Source organism: Diaphorina citri, unplaced genomic scaffold (assembly GCF_000475195.1).
Source record: "Diaphorina citri unplaced genomic scaffold, Diaci psyllid genome assembly version 1.1 scaffold2660, whole genome shotgun sequence".
Taxonomy (NCBI): Eukaryota; Metazoa; Arthropoda; class Insecta; order Hemiptera; family Psyllidae; genus Diaphorina; species Diaphorina citri.
This window is the reverse complement of record NW_007380077.1, coordinates 27,574-44,853: the sequence shown is the minus strand read 5'-3', so window position 1 is coordinate 44,853 and position 17,280 is coordinate 27,574. Positions and strand designations below refer to the sequence as shown.

At 37.2% G+C, this 17,280-nt stretch overlaps 3 protein-coding genes and 1 long non-coding RNA gene across 4 annotated transcripts; all 4 read right to left on the bottom strand.

Annotated features, from left to right (window-relative positions):
• Window positions 1–137: 137 nt before the first annotated feature.
• On the bottom strand, window positions 138–11,615 carry LOC113471594 (probable medium-chain specific acyl-CoA dehydrogenase, mitochondrial). Its single transcript, XM_026830859.1, has 4 exons — window positions 11,413–11,615; window positions 11,124–11,211; window positions 3,351–3,518; window positions 138–277 (listed from the first exon to the last, which is right to left on the bottom strand). The coding sequence occupies exons 1-4, from the start codon at window positions 11,431–11,433 to the stop codon at window positions 153–155; spliced, it is 402 nt and encodes a 133-aa protein (XP_026686660.1). The 5' UTR covers window positions 11,434–11,615; the 3' UTR covers window positions 138–152.
• On the bottom strand, window positions 2,275–2,909 carry LOC103519316 (probable medium-chain specific acyl-CoA dehydrogenase, mitochondrial). The gene is made up of 2 exons (XM_017448154.2): window positions 2,729–2,909; window positions 2,275–2,403 (listed from the first exon to the last, which is right to left on the bottom strand). Exons 1-2 carry the CDS (start codon window positions 2,891–2,893, stop codon window positions 2,290–2,292), a joined length of 279 nt encoding a protein of 92 aa, XP_017303643.1. The 5' UTR covers window positions 2,894–2,909; the 3' UTR covers window positions 2,275–2,289.
• On the bottom strand, window positions 7,387–8,449 carry LOC113471596. Its single transcript, XR_003394230.1, has 2 exons — window positions 7,905–8,449; window positions 7,387–7,703 (listed from the first exon to the last, which is right to left on the bottom strand). It is a non-coding gene; the product is annotated as an uncharacterized LOC113471596 (long non-coding RNA).
• LOC103519310 (putative uncharacterized protein DDB_G0279653) lies at window positions 8,882–17,249 on the bottom strand. The gene is made up of 5 exons (XM_026830858.1): window positions 17,217–17,249; window positions 15,912–16,092; window positions 14,979–15,174; window positions 9,748–10,075; window positions 8,882–9,589 (listed from the first exon to the last, which is right to left on the bottom strand). Exons 1-5 carry the CDS (start codon window positions 17,221–17,223, stop codon window positions 9,081–9,083), a joined length of 1,221 nt encoding a protein of 406 aa, XP_026686659.1. The 5' UTR covers window positions 17,224–17,249; the 3' UTR covers window positions 8,882–9,080.
• Window positions 17,250–17,280: the final 31 nt, after the last annotated feature.

Here is a 17,280-nt window from a genome sequence, read left to right as displayed (position 1 = left end):
TGTTAAGGTTGATCTACTTTGGCTGAAATTTAAAGTCCTCAGAAAAGAGAACCTCCTACGCCCATGAATAGTTTCCTAGTGACCAAAGACCCAAAAAAGGAAAAAAATCACAACCCCGACTCAGTTGTGAATATCTCATTCCTGAAGGGAATTTAGCTCGAAAAAAAAGAACTTACACCCAGACCACTTGCTTCCAAGGCAGTCATAATCCCCGTGCACCCATATGCAAGCTCCTCTGCCACCAGACATCCGTCAAATACTGACAGCTCCAAGCCACCTGATACCGAAACAAGAAATACATTACAATTATGAACACCCAGAAGCATAAGTTGTATTTCCCTTTCGAAAATGGAAACATATTGGATTTTTAGGTACATTCCCTTTAGGGGTGAGCTACGCCAAAACAGGGGAAACGTGCTTCTGAAGAAGGGAAATTCCGAAGGGAAAATAGGTACGATTAATATAGAACGAAAAATACCAAAATGTATTTCAATGAAGGACCTGGAAGCTATTCCACTAGGAACTTTGAACTTCACAAAAATATGACGTTATAATAGGAACGAATTGTAGTTCAAGTCGGGACGTCATTTTGATATGAACTTTTTAAAATAAATATTTACGTGCAAAGTACAAAGTTGCTTTCATGTCTGCGTTTGTAAAAACGACTTTGCACTATTTCTAAACGAGTATTTCGCTGATATTGTGACGTCACCGCGACTATTATAATGGCTATGCGATGTTTTTAAAGGTTTATCTTCTGTAGTACTTGAACGAAAAATACCAAAATGTATTTCAATGAAGGACCTGGAACTTTGAACTTGACAAAAATATGACGTTATAATAGGAACGAATTGTAGTCCAAGTCGGGACGTCATTTTGATATGAACTTTTTAAAATGAATATTTACGTGCAAAGTACAAAGTTGCTTTCATGTCTGCGTTTCTAAAAACGACTTTGCACTATGTTTAAACGAGTATTTCGCTGATATTGTGACGTCACCGCGACTATTATAATGGCTATGCGATGTTTTTAAAGGTTTATCTTCTGTAGTACTACGTCATAACTTTTGCGAAGTGTGAAATGCAAAGTTCGAAGTTTATTCCATAGGAAAACAACTAAACGAGTATTTCGCTGATTTTAAAGGTTTATCTTCTGTAGTACTACGTCATAACTTTTGCGAAGTGTGAAATGCAAAGTTCGAAGTTTATTCCATAGGAAAACAATTTGATGATTACCAATTTTTAATTCTACTCGATAGTTGACATCATTTTGACATCAAAAAATTTGCAAAGTCCAAAAACCCAGGAACAGGTTTCATGACGTCCCCATCAAAATTAACACCACCCAATGTCTTTCTGTTTCAGTCACTTACTCCTAATCCAGTAAGAGCAGCTTTAATACCAGTGCACCCATAGGCTAATTCCTCAGCTATCAAGCAGTCCTCAAACACGCCATAATACTCCAGCCCACCTGAGATTTTCATATTCCAAGGTAATTATGTAATTATTTTTATATTTCATCATAACTAGAGTTTCAAAGCTATGTTCATTGTTATTAAAGCTTAAAAAGAATTATCAAAATAATCCACAAACTACTTTTGCACTTAGCATATTAGTGAAAATAATTTCGTACTCTGAAATCTGAACTAGCACATTCTTTGGATGTGTTCATTGTTATTAAAGCTTAAAAAGAATTAACAAAATAATCCACAAACTACTTTTGCACTTAGCATATTAGTGAAAATAATTTCGTACTCTGAAATCTGAACTAGCACATTCTTTGGATCTTTGCTTAGAATACTACGAAGGACTCATTCCTGAAAGGGGTGGTCTTAAACATCAAACACGCCATAATTATCAAACACGCCATAATACTCCAGCCCACCTGAGATTTTCATATTCCAAGGTAATTATGTAATTATTTTTATACATATTTCACTACTTTTGCACTTAGCATATTAGTGAAAATAATTTTGTACTCTGAAATCTGAACTAGCACATTCTTTGGATCTTTGCTTAGAATACTACGAAGGACTCATTCCTGAAAGGGGTGGTCTTAAACATTAGAAGTGTTTGCAGCATGTTTCTTTCTTCAGACTTTCCTAAATTAAGAAATATGAATTTCGATATCCGTATTTTTAATTCTCTTGTATTTTGTAAACTACATCACCCCTTTCAAGAATCATGTGGTATTTCGACTGGAACTTGGGTCTTTCAATATCCATGAGTCTATGAGTTGTTTAAAAAGTATGACAGAGTAAATAGACATCTAGGAGGTTAAATCATGGTGCTAATATTTTACCTGGTGAGCGGCGATGGGTACACCGAATGCTTTTCTCTCCAAGGCGTACTTGGTGGCCTCATCCAGACACCTTTGTGCCAAACCTACAGCACCAGCTGCTACCTGTAATAATAATAAGACACTTAACATATGGAAAACTGAAGGAAAAATAAGACTTTGAAACTCTGAAGGGAACTGAGATGTAAGAAGATCCTATTATTTATCATAATGGGCAATCTTAATGGGACTCGAAACCTTAACAAGAATCAGATCATTTACCACAAGAATTATGCCCATATACAGAACTGTGTTAATAGGTTTTTGATACTATGTATGATAACTTTTTGACTCAACTATGATAAGAACTCCCTGTCAACATCTCATTTTAAACCTGGCTAGGAGCAGCAGCACAGCGGATAAACAAGGTATTCTATTCTATGGTACTTACAGGTGGCCTGGTCTTATCAAACGTGTCCATGGCAATCTTGAACCCGGCTCCTTCTCCCAGTAGAACATTCTCCTTGGGAACTCTGACGTCTTCGAATGTGATTCCTCGAGTGTCTGAAGCCCGTTGTCCCATGTTTTGTTCCTGGAAGAATACCATATTGGACATTACAATGAGGCAAATCTGTTCCACCAAACAGAACGACTTAGGATATGTATGTATTACAATGAGGCAAGAGAGATATTTTTTCAAGAGGTTTCATAGAGTGGCCTGTGATTACTAAGGAAGACAGAATAGAAAGTCAAGCGTTTCATTCAAAAACGAACTCCATTTAGGATGAAATCCGCCCCGGCAGGAGTCGAACCCGCAACCTAGCTCTTACCCTTCAACATAATTAGGCTGACTTTTTTTTTTAGATTTCATATCAGGCAGGTAATCTCCATTTAAATTGTTGATGGATATTGATGATAATTTAGTAAAAAATTTCCTACATTAAGAAATATGAATTTTGATATCCGTATTTTTAATTCTCTTGTATTTTGTAAACTACATCACCCCTTTCAAGAATCATGTGGTAAGGGTTTGTCAGTCTATTCCTTGTTTAGTATTTCATCTTGGATCTTACCAACGCTGGCAGGGATGTGTCCATTGATGAGTCCCAATTCATGTGCTTTCTTGACAATGCCCCAGGGATATTCGCCTGTTCTATCATGTTCAGCAGCCACCGGGATGATTTCCTCACGGCAAAACTTGCGAGCTAGAGCCTGGAATTCCTGTTGAGTTTCATTGAGCTCTGAAATGAAAATAATACAAGTCAGGGATGAGATATTGCTACTAATCCTGAATACTCGATACCTACATATTCTTCAGAAGAAGTGATGAAATGAAGAAGGGAGGAAGAGAGAGAGGGAGGGAGAGATTTATTTTGGAGAGGAAGAAGGAATGAATGGATTGAGGGAGAGAAAGAAAACTATTATTTCCTCTCAAGTTTTATTGGGCTCTACTTAAAACAATCATAAAACCCAAGCCAATAAGGAATTGCATAGAAAGGGAGATGAGAAAACACCTAGCAGAGATAAATAGGTAGGAAATCCATAACACAGTAAGTACCTGAGTAAAACACCTAATCCATAGATAAGATTTAAGTACACAAAGCAGAGGAAGAGAGAGAGAGAGGGAGGGAGAGATTTATTTTGGAGAGGAAGAAGGGATGGATGGATTGAGGGAGAGAAAGAAAACTATGATTTCCTCCCAAGTTTTATTGAGCTCTAAAACAATCATACAACCCAAGCCAATAAGGAATTGCATAGGAAGGGAGATGAGAAAACACCTGGCAGAGATAAATAGGTAGGAAATCCATAACACAGTAAGTACCTGAGTAAAACACCTAATCCATAGATAAGAATATAAGATTTAAGTACACAAAGCAATATTATAGCATGTGTAGAGCAAACATTGTTGAACTATGCTCTGGGCTACTGAGATATAGATTATAGGTAGTTGTGACATGTTATGTGCTATGACATAGTTAGGTAATTAATAAATAATAGGTAGTAGTTAGTAGCTGTGTGGATGAAAAAGATTTCATATCAGGCAGGTAATCTCCATTTAAATTGTTGATGGATATTGATGATAATTTAGTAAAAAATTTCCTACATTTTTCATAATAATTATGAAAAAACCCCTACATTTATGATTGCGAAGTTTGCTTGTCATTGGGGACACGTGTCTCTTGGAAAATCTCGAATCTGTCAACAAGATTTACCCCTACATTTATGATTGCGAAGTTTGCTTGTCATTGGGGACACGTGTCTCTTGGAAAATCTCGAATCTGTCAACAAGATTTGCAAATCAAGTGAGACAATTTGTAATTTCACCTTGAGAAAATGACAGGCACCAATCATGTGTACATGTTGACTACATCAATTACATAATTATTATTGTTGTTATGTAACAAGTAGACGAGACTTGGGTCCGAATTAATTATGTTAAAACAGATGCATACTAGGTGTTGCTATAGCTTGGTATCATCAAACATTGTTGAACTATGCTCTGGCCTACTGAGATATAGGTAGTTGTGACATGTTATGTGCTATGACATAGTTAGGTAATTAATAAATAATAGGTAGTAGTTAGTAGCTGTGTGGATGAAAATCTACACTACCACATAGTAGTTTCACAATCTTTTCATGCCTAGATTCATAATTGGGTTCTTTCTATGAAATTATTTTTTAGTAGGTATATGGAATATGGAACTTTCCATGGACTCATTCATTTGTTGGAATTTCATGTTGCACACAATCAAAATCTCCAAGGTCATCAGATATGTGACCTTAGTCAATATAGGTTCCGTATTTCTAATCAAATAATGAATGTTATGTAAAAACCTATTCACATGTATATTGTATAAGGAACCAAATTTTCATGCACCAAATTTTCTCCTAAGCTTAAGTTTTACAACAAATAGTTTTTATCTTTGTGTTAAGTTTGATCTACTTTGGCCGAAATTTAAAGTCCTCAGAAAAGAGAACCTCCTACGCCCATGAATAGTTTCCTTGTGACCAAAAGACCCAAAAAAGGAAAAAAATCACAACCCCGACCCAGTTGTGAATACCTCATCCCTGAAGGGAATTTAGCTCGAAAAAAAAGAACTTACACCCAGACCACTAATCGTCCTCTTTCAAACTCGAGAACATTTTATCAATCAAAATGGTCGGGCGAAACATCCCATTTCTGATCGCTGATCACCATGGCTTCAATGATTAGATATTCTTTAAATTTGGGGAAAAATCAGTAAGCAAGTATGGACGTTCCCATACATATAATACGTATTCATATTCAATTATTCACCCTCTAGTCACCTATTCTAAATCAGACCCTGGTTTCATTGTGAACCAGGTGAATCGGGTCTCAGGTAATAATTTGCGAGAGGTCAACCTAACCTTCATTACACCAATGACTGGGTACGCAGCGTGTCAACGGTTTCGCTGGAAAATTGAGATTTTCCATTTTTCCAAAGGGTTTTCCGGAGTTTTCCGGAAAACGGTTTGGGATAAAGACAAACCAGACTTTCCAAAATTAAGAAATATGAATTTCGATATCCGTATTTTTAATTCTCTTGTATTTTGTAAACTACATCACCCCTTTCAAGAATCATGTGGTAAATATAATAACTGAACCGCATATTATTATTATTATTATACTATACATATGTATTTAGGTATGGGAACAATTTTTTTCGACTGGAACTTGGGACTTTCAATATCCATGAGTCTATGAGTTGTTTAAAAAGTATGACAGAGTAAATAGACATCTAGGAGGTTAAATCACGGTGCTAATTATTTACCTGGTGAGCGGCGATGGGTACACCGAATGCTTTTCTCTCCAAGGCGTACTTGGTGGCCTCATCCAGACACCTTTGTGCCAAACCTACAGCACCAGCTGCTACCTGTAATAATAATAAAAATAATAATAATAAGACACTTAACATATGGAAAACTGAAGGAAAAATAAGACTTTGAAACTCTGAAGGGAACTGAGATGTAAGAAGATCCCATTATTTATCATAATGGGCAATCTTAATGGGACTCGAAACCTTAACAGGAATCAGATCATTTACATCGCAAGAATTATGCCCACATACATAACTGTGTTAATAGGTTTTTGATACTATGTATGATAACTTTTTGACTCAACTATGATAAGAACTCCCTGTCAACATCTCATTTTAAACCTGGCTAGGAGCAGCAGCACAGCGGATAAACAAGGTATTCTATTCTATGGTACTTACAGGTGGCCTGGTCTTATCAAACGTGTCCATGGCAATCTTGAACCCGGCTCCTTCTCCCAGTAGAACATTCTCCTTGGGAACTCTGACGTCTTCGAATGTGATTCCTCGAGTGTCTGAAGCCCGTTGTCCCATGTTTTGTGCTTCTGAGTGATAAGAATATCAAAAAAAGAAAAGAGTTCGTAAAACAGTATGAAAATTGGTCAGAAGAGAAGTGGAGTAAAGTCATTTGGTCAGATGAGTCGAAAATCAACAGATATCAGTCAGACGGACGTCACTGGACTTGGAAAAGAGACGGAGAGTCCCTCCAGCCAAGGGATGTTAATCAGACTGTGAAGCATGGAGGAGGACATATTAAAGTTTGGGGTTGTTTTAGTGCCCATGGGGTGGGCCCCATATGCAAAATTGATGGCAATATGAACAAGGAAATGTATTTGAAGATATTGAAGACCCATGTTGCTGAAACGGTTGATTTTATGCCCTACCCGGATGAAGAAATTGTGTTCCAGCATGACAATGATCCCAAACACACGGCTAAAGTTGTCAAGAACTGGCTCGGTGAGCAATCTTTTACCGTTATGGATCAGTACTTAAAAAAAGGTCAAAGAAAAAAATAAGTTAAAAACGTCGAAAATGATAGTAAATCTAATGTATGAGGTTAAAAAAATGCAAGATCATCAAAATTGGAGAATAGATAAATGCAATAAAAAAAGTTACTGTGGTTTCTCAAGGCTTCAGATTTCAGTCTCTATCTTAAATAGACGATGTTAGATGACTGCCCTCTGCCACTGGATTTTCGAGGCTGCAGAAAGAAAAAGTTTCTCAAGGCTTCAGATTTCAGTCTCTATCTCAAATAGACGATGTTAGATGACTGCCCTCTGCCACTGGATTTTCGAGGCTGCAGAAAGAAAAGAAACAACCAAAGTACAGACAATAAGATAGAAGATTATTTAAAAGGCATTTACTACGACTAAATTCTTAGGGAGAGGTACTTATTTCGATCAGTAAGGATAAATTCTTGGTGGGGACCCGAATTAGTAATCTCCTACTTACCAGGCAAATTGGGAATGACTAGTACTTTAACAACTTTACCATAAACATTTAGATTGAAAAGAACCTCACATAATTATGATGATGTTGTAAAAGAAGTATCTAATGGATTTGTACTTAATTGAGTACAAATGAATGTACCTACATATACCGGATTTCAAATCATCTAGTTAACAGTGCTCTAAGTACCTATATTATTTGATACTAGGGACTTACAATATATTTTCTACATATTGAACTGAGTATAACGAATTTCAAATCATCTAGTTAACAGTGCTCTAAGTACCTATATTATTTGATACTAGGGACTTACAATATATTTTCTACATATTGAACTGAAACCTACATATACCGAATTTCAAATCATCTAGTTAACAGTGCTCCAAGTACCTATATTATTTGATACTAGGGACTTACAATATATTTTCTACATATTGAACTGAGACCCGACATAAAATTAATTTTGCACAAAAAGGTTTTGATGGACAACACATGTGACATGCATAATAAATTAATAATGATACATTAAATTAAACAAGAACAAAGGTCAAAATAATGCAAACGGAAACAAAAATTGAATATATCTTCACGTATACATTTCTTTACCCAAAAATCAGAACACTAGATTTTTAATAATTTTTTGCTTAAGTTGTACAACATGCTCTTAATTTAATAAATATATAGGTATATGAAAAGTACTTGTGCAAGTGTCCCTTTACTTCAGAATTTTTATGGGTAGATACTACCCACTAGGTCGCGGAGGTTTTCTTTAACAAATGAACATACGGCTGCCTTCTTCCAGCCAAACAAAACACAAATACAACAAACAATATAGCAGGCAAAAGACACGACTAAAAATAAAACATAAGAAAAGAGAAAAGTTATTATATTACCAAGAATTTTGTATAATTTTGACAATCTCACTCAATGACGACGTCTCTGAAAGTTCAAAACAATTTTACATCATAAGATTAGGTAGTAATGGACAGATTAGATTAAGTAGTAATAAAATTGTTTGTGCTTAAATAATGATAATTAAGGGAAAAATATATGGCAACTTGTACAGACGTAAGTATAAGATTAGGTAGTAATAGACAGATTAGATTAAGTAGTAATAAAATTGTTTGTGCTTAAATAATGATAATTAAGGGAAAAATATATGGCAACTTGTACAGACGTAAAAAGAAGAATAACATGCTCTGTTCTCTCGATTGGTTTTTGTGTCTCTCATCTTCCACCTGAATTATTCCCTCTGATTAAATGTTACAACAGGCTGGTGAATGAAAGTCTCTGTGTCTCTCATCTTCCACCTGAATTATTCCCTCTGATTAAATGTTACAACAGGCTGGTATGAAAGTCTTTTAAGCTTGGAGAAATGGATCCTATTTTCTCTACCACTCCTATTCGTATTCTCACTAACAGTTAAACGTTGTAGTCCTGAAATGCTTAAAGCTAGGTACTCAACTATCAAGGTACAGTTTGATTAGAGAAGAACTTTTGACAGAGTTGGTGAAACATTCACACCATGTTGTTGGATAAATGGTCTTGATTCTTGTGCATGGGAATTTCCTTTACAAAGGCCTGGCCCTGTCCTAGATTGTTATTCTGTATTGAGGGAATAGCATTTGGGTCCTTAATTGCCTGACCTTGGCGTTGGTTTACATTAATTCCTTGCTGGTATACCTGACCTTGACCTATGTTATTATTCACTTGTCCTTGAACCACATTGTTGTTCAACTGGTTCTGGTTATTGATTCCCTGATTTTGGAAATTTTGATTGCTAGCTTGATTCTGATACTGTCCCTGATTTAAATTGATCGGTTGGTTCTGATTGTTTGATCCCTGATTATTACTGTTGGTCTGGGCCTGATTTTGTTGGTTTTGATATTGACCCTGGTTTTGACTGTTAACAGCCTGATTTTGGTTTTGATATTGGCCCTGATTTTGGTTTTGATACTGTCCCTGGTTTTGACTGTTGACAGCCTGGTTTTGATACTGTCCCTGATTTTGATTAACCACTTGGTTACCTTGACCCTGATTGACCTGAGCATTTACATTCTGACCGGTGGCTGCTTGGTTACCCTGGGCATACTGTACCTGTTGTCCGTATTGATTGGCAGGTGGGGCACTCTGATGGTTTGGCTGCTTCAGCTCAGCATGGAAGTCTGATTAACCACTTGGTTACCTTGACCCTGATTGACCTGAGCATTTACATTCTGACCGGTGGCTGCTTGATTACCCTGGGCATACTGTACCTGTTGTCCGTATTGATTGGCAGGTGGGGCACTCTGATGGTTTGGCTGCTTCAGCTCAGCGTGGAAGTTGTTCTGAGGGATGTTGTTGTTCTCGTGCATTTGCTGGAAGTGTTGTGGGGAGACTTGTACTGGGGGCATATCGCCGGGGACGTACTGCATGCCAGAGACTCCTGGATGGTATTGTCGGGCAGGGACGTGTTGGGGCATGTTGGGATGAGGCACGGGTTGACCTTGACCAGGATGATATTGCTGCTGAGGCTGAAATAGAACAGAGAGAATATTTGCACCTATAGCTATAAACATTGTTGAACTATGCTCTGGGCTACTGAGACATAGGTTGTGACATGTTATGTGCTTTGACATAGTTAAGTAATTAATAGGTAGTAGTTAGTAGCTGTGTGGATGAAAATCTGCTCTTCCACATAGTAGGTTCTCAATCTTTACATGTCTAGATTCATAGTTGGGTTCTATCTATGGAATTCATTATTACATGGAATATGGAACTTTCCATGGACTCATTCATTTGTTGGAATTTCATGTTGCACACAATCAAAATCTCCAAGGTCATCAGACATGTGTGGTCACCTAGGTATGTAATATACTTAATGATTATGTTGTGTGTTGTTGACTGCAGTATATAAATTTATAAATCTTATTATTCACTTCCTCTTTCATGTGAAAAATAAATGATGAATTTGCTAGGTAGGTAGTAGGTACCTACTTCCAAATTTTTACTTGAACTTTGTCACTCCCTTCTCTCTTATTGAGCTTATCATTAATACCATTATCTGATCCTAAGCTCAATACTATTTAACATTATCTGATATTATGCTCAATACCTACTATTTACTATTATATAATATTATGCTCAATACTATTTACCATTATCTGATATTATGCTCACCACTATTTACCATTATCTGATATTATGCTCAATACTGTTTACCATTATGTTATATTATGCTCAATACTATTTACCATTATCTGATATTATGCTCAATTGCTCACCACTATTTACCATTATCTGATATTATGCTCACCCCTATTTACCATTAGCTGATATTATGCTCCATTAAGTACCTATCTGATATTTTGCTTACCAAAAGAGATTCCTCCAGAGCCAGAGGCATGTGCATATCCATTATCTGATATTGATATTATGCTCACCCCTATTTACCGTTAGCTGATATTATGCTCCATTAAGTACCTATCTGATATTTTGCTTACCAAAAGAGATTCCTCCAGAGCCAGAGGCATGTTAGCTGATATTATGCTCCATTAAGTACCTATCTGATATTTTGCTTACCAAAAGAGATTCCTCCAGAGCCAGAGGCATGTGCATATCCTCGTACAAGAAGAGGTTGAATGCTTTTCTTTATGGTGCTTTGTACAATCTGAAAGTAAGGAGATTATAAAATTAGAAATATGTAATAGGAAATCCAGTTAGATTAGAAAAATTGAATTTAAAATTAACTTTTTACTTTCCATTACTAAAGTAATGAGATTTTTTTTCCAATTCAAGCAAACACCTAGACCAATTTTTTAAGCTAGACTATTTTAGTTGTCTAAATAAATACATTTGAAGAGTTTCTTACCTGTTTCATTGGGGCTGCCATTATTATTTTCTTTCAAATTAAATATTCAACCAAACTTTCTATGAAACAATAAAAAACACTTGTGGTATAAAAAATTCAAATAGCATTAATCTGGAACAAGTTGTTGTTTAAAACACAGAGAAAACACTTATAATCAGACAGAGTACTATTCTAAATTCTAGTGAACTGAGGCAGTGAGTATTATTATATTATATGACTACAGTTATGTGCAAAAGTGGTTCAATGTTTGTTATAATTCCATGTTACCCTTTGTTTCAAAAGGTTAGGTAGTATTTCTGAGAACATTATATGACTACTCAAGACTAGTTTCTATTTCGGGACTGTCTAATTTACCGACCTGAGGAAATCACTCCTCCTGGGCTTACGGTGAAGAAATTTTTACCGGCCAAAACGGTTTTGGATAGCTCTTGGAAAGCACAACAATCCTGTGAAAACCGTTTGTCTTTATCCCAAACCGTTTTCCGGAAAACTCCAGAAAACTCTTTTGTGAATGGAAAATCTCAATTTTCAGGACAAACCGTTGACAAATTTTTACCGGCCAGCCCGGTTTTAAATAGCTCTCAATGAGCAGAACAAACCTGTGAAAACCGTTTGTCTTTCCTCGGCTCTCTCCATCAGATCATTCTGTGGCATTCCCTCCTTGTACATCTTGTCCAGCTCCTTCAGGAATAACATCTTCACCTCCTCCTCATCCCACACGTGATTCCCATCTAGATCTGACACACAAATACGTTTATAAGATGAAGGAGTAGTGTTGAATTACTTATTTAGGTATTGATTTCTAAATATGTAAGGTAAAAAGCCACCCGTACAGTGCTCATTGTAACTGTCCTCTCTGTCCCACTTTGGAAGCCAGAAATGACATTATAGAGAAATACTGGGATGCAAGGGGGAAAATAGCCTAATGGTCAAAAATTTCGACACTTGTAACTACAGTGCTCATGGTTCATACATAACTTTCTTCCTTCGCCATCTAATTGAGTTTAAAAGACTTTACTTCTGATGTCCAAAGGCTGTTTTGGCCAAAAAACGATCCTAGTCTTCTCTAAAATACTCTAGAAAAGATTCAAAAGATACAGAGATCAAATTTGAAACAGAACCTTACTTGTAAGAATTATTCATTGTCTCTTACCATGCATAGCAAAGAAAGCCTTTGGATTGAATTCGGTATTGCCCATATGATCTTGTTCTTGCCATACTTCCTCCAATTGTTTCTTGCTCCCCGGATGATGCACCTGAAATGTCAGAGTAGAAAATCCTGAGAAAATTACCAGATTAGAACCTTACTCATTAGGATCTTGAGTACTCCAAGATTCGCATTCCGTTCTGCTATAAAGTCTCCTACATACAATAGACAAACATGAAGAATTCGAAGTGACGCGGCGCGCACCACTGACGCACATCGTATAGCTAGATCCACAAAGTGAGTTTGAACTCTGTTTAATTTTGGCTTAAACAAACTGATTGGATATTTCAAAAAATTTCAGTCAATCAATCATATTGCTTACCGTGTAAATAAATATTGCTAAAAGAGTTTAATCTCACTTCCAGCCCGGTTTTAAATAGCTCTTAATGAGCAGAACAAACCTGTGAAAACCGTTTGTCTTTATCCCAAACCGTTCTCCGGAAAACTCTTTTGAATAATGGAAAATCTCAATTTTCCAGCCAAACCTTTGACAAATTTTTACCGGCCAGCCCGGTTTTAAATAGCTCTTAATGAGCAGAACAAACCTGTGAAAACCGTTTGTCTTTATCCCAAACCGTTCTCCGGAAAACTCTTTTGAATAATGGAAAATCTCAATTTTCCATACAAACCGTTGACAAATTTTTACCGGCCAGCCCGGTTTTAAATAGCTCTTAATGAGCAGAACAAACCTGTGAAAACCGTTTGTCTTTATCCCAAACCGTTTTCCGGAAAACTCCGGAAAACCCTTTGGAAAAATGGAAAATCTCAATTTTCAGCCAAACCGTTGACAAATTTTTAAGGCCAGCCCGGTTTTAAATAGCTCTCAATGAGCAGAACAAATCTGTGAAAACCGTTTTTCTTTATCCCAAACCGTTTTCCGGAAAACTCCGGAAAACCCTTTGGAAAAATGGAAAATCTCAATTTTCAGACAAGCAGTTGACAAATTTTTAACGGCCAGCCCGGTTTTAAATAGCTCTCAATGAGCAGAACAAACCTGTGAAAACCGTTTGTCTTTATCCCAAACCGTTCTCCGGAAAACCCCGGAAAATTCTTTTGAATAATGGAAAATCTCAATTTTCCAGCCAAACCGTTGACAAATTTTTAAGGCCAGCCCGGTTTTAAATAGCTCTTGATGAGAAGAACAAACCTGTGAAAACCGTTTGTCTTTATCCCAAACCGTTTTCCCGAAAACTCCGGAAAACCCTTTGGAAAAATGGAAAATCTCAATTTTCAGACAAACCGTTGACAAATTTTTACCGGCCGGCCCGGTTTTAAATAGCTCTCAATGAGCAGAACAAACCTGTGAAAACCGTTTGTCCTTATCTCAAACCGTTTTCCGGAAAACTCCGGAAAACCCTTTGGAAAAATGGAAAATATCAATTTTCCAGACAAACCAATGCAAAATTTTTAACGGCCAGCCCGGTTTTAAATAGCTCTCAGTGAGCAGAACAAACCTGTGAAAACCGTTTGTCTTTATCCCAAACCGTTCTCCGGAAAACTCTTTTGTAAATGGAAATCACTCTCCTTGGCTTACGGTGAAGAAATTTTTACCGGTCCAGCCGGTTTTGGATAGCTCTTGGTTAAGTTAGGTTAGGTTAGGTTAGATTAGGTTTGGTTAGGTCAGGTTAGGTTAGGTTAGGTTAGGTTAGGTTAGGTTAGGTCAGGTTAGGTTAGGTCAGATTAGGTTAGGTTAGGTTAGGTTAGGTTAGGTTAGGTCAGGTTAGGTTAGGTTAGTTTAGGTTAGGTTGGGTTAGGTTACTCTTCATGTTTCTAATTACCTTAGTTATTTTCTTACAGGCGAAAGGTGGATATGGGTGAGCAGAATTATCTTAAATTTTATGTCTTTAGTTTTAGTTTATGTTTTATTTTTCTTACGGGTGGCTGCACAATGACGGGATCACAGGCAGGAGGAGCGATATCAATTGCTAGTCAACGCAGGGGAGTTTTAGTGGTTGGCATGAGCGAGCATTAGGAAGATAGGGACACACACCCAGGTGGCGCACGGATGATGAAGGTCCGGGACAACTGGAGGTGGAGGTCGCTCACGATTCCACATAATTGTGTTTCGCTCGGGGGGGTGGGTTACTCTACTGAAAAATGGAAAATCTCAATTTCCGGACAAAAATTCTTCCAGATTAAATTTTACCACCTGGATGGACGTCTCTGTAAATTTGTGATTCGATTAGATTTTCTCACCATTGGAATGTTTCGGTGACTTTAGTGGTTCAACAGTTCATTTACATATTTTGAAATGTATTCTAATATTTCCGATGAGTTACTGCATTAAGTTTTGGAGGTAAACTAGAGTCCCCTGGAAATCATATCCTTAGTTTGGCAAATTAAGAAAAGGGGAACTTACATGTCCATAGTGGGCATACTGAGGAGGTATGGAGGGGATTTTCCCTTCGCGCACCAACCTATCTACTTCCGCCTGTCGTTGTCTCTCATAAGCCTCGACCTCAGCCTGCGAATATACCTGCTCCTGATCAATGGGTTTCCATCCTGGGTCCTGGTTAAACTCCTGGCGACGGGTCATCTCCAGGAATTCCTCCCAGCTGGGGAAAAATCACAAATCAAGATGAGAATTTAAACTTTCTTGTAAGAACTCTCAAATAAAGAAGTGATACAACGTGGAAATTACGCCAGTGTGTTCTGGATACATTACCTACATGCGAGCTGTTTGACTCCGTGTTTTATATCTAAATAATCTTCACTATAACACAACAAAAGCGAGAACCATTCACTCATTCACACACTAATCACACTATCTATAGAACCCCAAGACCTAGGAAACTGAAATTTGGGAAGACTATTCCTAATATGTTCTAGGTGTACCGATTTCGAGGTATGATCAATTTTTCGTGGCGAAGCACGGACAACTTGATAGTTTTTACTCTGTTTACATATGTAAATGCAGTTTCTTTGTGTTAGTATGTCACAACTTTGGTGCTCTCTGCAGCATTGTAGGATTCTCCCAATATCTCAATAATTATAAAATCCAATGTTTACCTACCATGCTGGCACCGGTCGCTATGCGCATTTATATGTCATAGCTACTCATTTTCCTCACGAGGCTAAGTGGGCCCCGCAACAGCCCGTCACGGAATCAATCATTTGCATGATACAAATTTCTTGACCCCGCCGGGAATCGAACCCGGGTCTCCCGCGTGCAAGGCGAGCGCAGTAACCACTACGCCATGGGAGCTGACTTACTCTGTTTACATATGTACAATTGTACATACTTAAAGTAATCTTAACCATAGAAGCCTCCCTATATCTCCTCGATTCTCACCTGATCAGACGATCTCTGTTGACATCTGCCTCCTTGAACACATGCTCTCTCATCCGCTCCATCTCCTCGGCTCTCTCCATCAGATCATTCTGTGGCATTCCCTCCTTGTACATCTTGTCCAGCTCCTTCAGGAATAACATCTTCACCTCCTCCTCATCCCACACGTGATTCCCATCTAGATCTGACACACAAATACGTTTATAAGATGAAGGAGTAGTGTTGAATTACTTATTTAGGTATTGATTTCTAAATATGTAAGGTAAAAAGCCACCCGTACAGTGCTCATTGTAACTGTCCTCTCTGTCCCACTTTGAAAGCCAGAAATGACATTATAGAGAAATACTGGGATGCAAGGGGGGAAATAGCCTAATGGTCAAAAATTCCGACACTTGTAACAACAGTGCTCATGGTTCATACATAACCTTTCTTCCTTCGCCGATCCAAAACCGTTTTGGCCGGTAAAAATTTCTTCACCGTAAGCCCAGGAGGAGTGATTTCCTCAGGTCGGTAAATTAGACAGTCCCTCTATTCTGATATTAGTACATTCAATGGACTTAGTAGTCCCGATCACTTCCTATTCCTTGATTAGTTCTGTGTATGAACAACAATTTTGTTTGTTCTAAACTGTTGTACAAATGAAATAGTGTGCTCTTTAGACTTTGAACTACACACTGCACTATTTTGATAAACAATTTTATTTTAAATGATTTTATTCAAGAAACAGCTCTGCTATTTTTCATTTCCTGAAATACCTACCTGTACCTGATTGATATTATTGATAAGATATTTTGCAGTGTTGTCAACTTATTTCTTTTCACGGAGGTTGAAAACTAGTGGCTTATCCAACTGAGTTTTCTTGCACTTGATGTTCGCCATTTTAAATATTTTATTTAGCAGTGAAAATAAATCCGTTATCCAATCCTCTTGCGGGTACAGCCCATTATTCACGTCTCACAAGTCCATTAGGTGATTAGTTCTGTGTATGAACAACAATTTTGTTTGTTCTAAACTGTTGTACAAATGAAATAGTGTGCTCTTTAGACTTTGAACTACACACTGCACTATTTTGATAAACAATTTTATTTTAAATGATTTTATTCAAGAAACAGCTCTGCTATTTTTCATTTCCTGAAATACCTACCTGTACCTGATTGATATTATTGATAAGATATTTTGCAGTGTTGTCAACTTTTGGCCAAAAAACGATCCTAGTCTTCTCTAAAATACTCTAGAAAAGATTCAAAAGATACAGAGATCAAATTTGAAACAGAACCTTACTAGTAAGAATTGTTCATTGTCTCTTACCATGCATAGCAAAGAAAGCCTTTGGATTGAATTCGGTGAGTCCCCAATGTCACATCTCATATTT